Source organism: Diaphorina citri, unplaced genomic scaffold (genome assembly GCF_000475195.1).
Source record: "Diaphorina citri unplaced genomic scaffold, Diaci psyllid genome assembly version 1.1 scaffold5576, whole genome shotgun sequence".
NCBI classification, from domain to species: Eukaryota; Metazoa; Arthropoda; class Insecta; order Hemiptera; family Psyllidae; genus Diaphorina; species Diaphorina citri.
This window is the reverse complement of record NW_007382952.1, coordinates 1-1410: the sequence shown is the minus strand read 5'-3', so window position 1 is coordinate 1410 and position 1410 is coordinate 1. Positions and strand designations below refer to the sequence as shown.

Here is a 1410-nt window from a genome sequence, read left to right as displayed (position 1 = left end):
ATGGGTATAGTACGACACGGACCACATGCACCAAAAAAGACGGTGGTGAAACACTCATCTTTCTTATAAATAAAAAAAATAAATTCCCTCTTTATCTCCCACAGATCCATGTTGAAAATGCTCGACAATCTTCAGCTGTCCGAGAACTGTCCGCTCAAAGTGGAAGCACAAGTGTGGCTCCTTCACTCCATCATGCGTGGAGATATACACCGTCTCCTAGATCCACTCCTGATGATGTTGCTAGATCCTGCCACGGCCAGACTTAGTGTACTCCATGCCAGGATTAGTACGCACCAGGATAGTGCTAATAGTGCCAAGGAAGAAGACCAGGATGAAGCTAGTACCAAGATATACGCTATTAGTTCTGTTGATGGTACGTATGTTAGAGAAACATAAAATGTCAGTTTTGAGGCAACGTTCGTGGCCGAATGGGTATCACACTAGGCTTGTACAGCGGAGGTCCTGGGTTCAACTCCCAAAAGAGCGAACGTTTTTTCTGCTCTGTGTGCAAAGCTTCACTACAAAAATAGGTACCTAATTCATTTTTTTTTTTCTTTTTTTTTTTTTTTTTTTTTTTTTTAATCTGACAAACTGAGTACACGCGTTCTGTGCCCACTCGGTCACCCATCCAGACACTTACCAAGCTCAACGCCGCCTAACCCAAGTGTTTTCTGTCCCTCAGGGAACGTGATGTATCACGTGTCAGAGAAGTACAACAAGAGCCTGAAGGATATCTCATCCAAGACGAACAATGTCGGAAAAAGCGGGAAGAAAATCGTAGCGGTGACCTCTCTATCGTCCGGGGACAATCAGTGTGTCACCGAAAAGAAGCGAGTCAACCAGAACATCTATCATGATGGTAGGATTTTGTTTATGATTTTAACCGACATTTTTTTTGTCACGGGCTAATTTGCCCGCGGCGAGAGGAATACGAGTAAAAAAGAACAATGAAATAAAAAGGCGGAATTGAGGAAAAGACATCTATATTAAATGTTTAATTAATGTATGTACGTAAACCCAATCCAAGACCCTTCGGAAAAGAGGAAATAATAACTCAAAAGCTTACCTTGATAGATTCTCGGTGCCGGCTAAACACAGTCTCAAGAGCCCTCCATCGAGGAGCTCTCAGGTTCTGGCAAAATAGATGATCGGACTCCTTCGTGGATGCTACCTCAGATCTTAGCTCACTGAATAGATATAGATATAAATGATTGTGTCGTCGAAAGCACCAGGTCAAGGAGGGTCGATATACCCTGACATTATATATATATCTTTGCCCATGGAAGATGCTCAGAAGCTCAGATCTAGCTCCTAGGCGTCCAAAGGGACCCCCAGTTCTTCCAAACGCGTGAGAAAGATACCCTGCCTATCTCCGATCTCACGGACACCGAAAAAGCAAAGCAGACTACC

The 1410-nt window shown here is 43.5% G+C and overlaps 1 protein-coding gene across 1 annotated transcript; it reads left to right on the top strand.

The window, feature by feature from the left end:
- Nucleotides 1–99: 99 nt before the first annotated feature.
- Nucleotides 100–909, top strand: LOC113472457 (protein dopey-1 homolog). The gene is made up of 2 exons (XM_026832215.1): nt 100–373; nt 683–909. Exons 1-2 carry the CDS (start codon nt 109–111, stop codon nt 907–909), a joined length of 492 nt encoding a protein of 163 aa, XP_026688016.1. The 5' UTR covers nt 100–108.
- The last annotated feature ends 501 nt before the right edge of the window (nt 910–1410 follow it).

What these genes read in the sequence shown, in the direction of transcription:
- LOC113472457 (XM_026832215.1), top strand. Translation starts at nt 109, where the DNA reads ATGTTGAAAATGCTCGACAATCTTCAGCTGTCCGAGAACTGTCCGCTC. An exon ending in CGCTATTAGTTCTGTTGATG is followed by an intron (nt 374 to 682) that starts GTACGTATGTTA and finishes TCTGTCCCTCAG; the next exon opens with GGAACGTGATGTATCACGTG.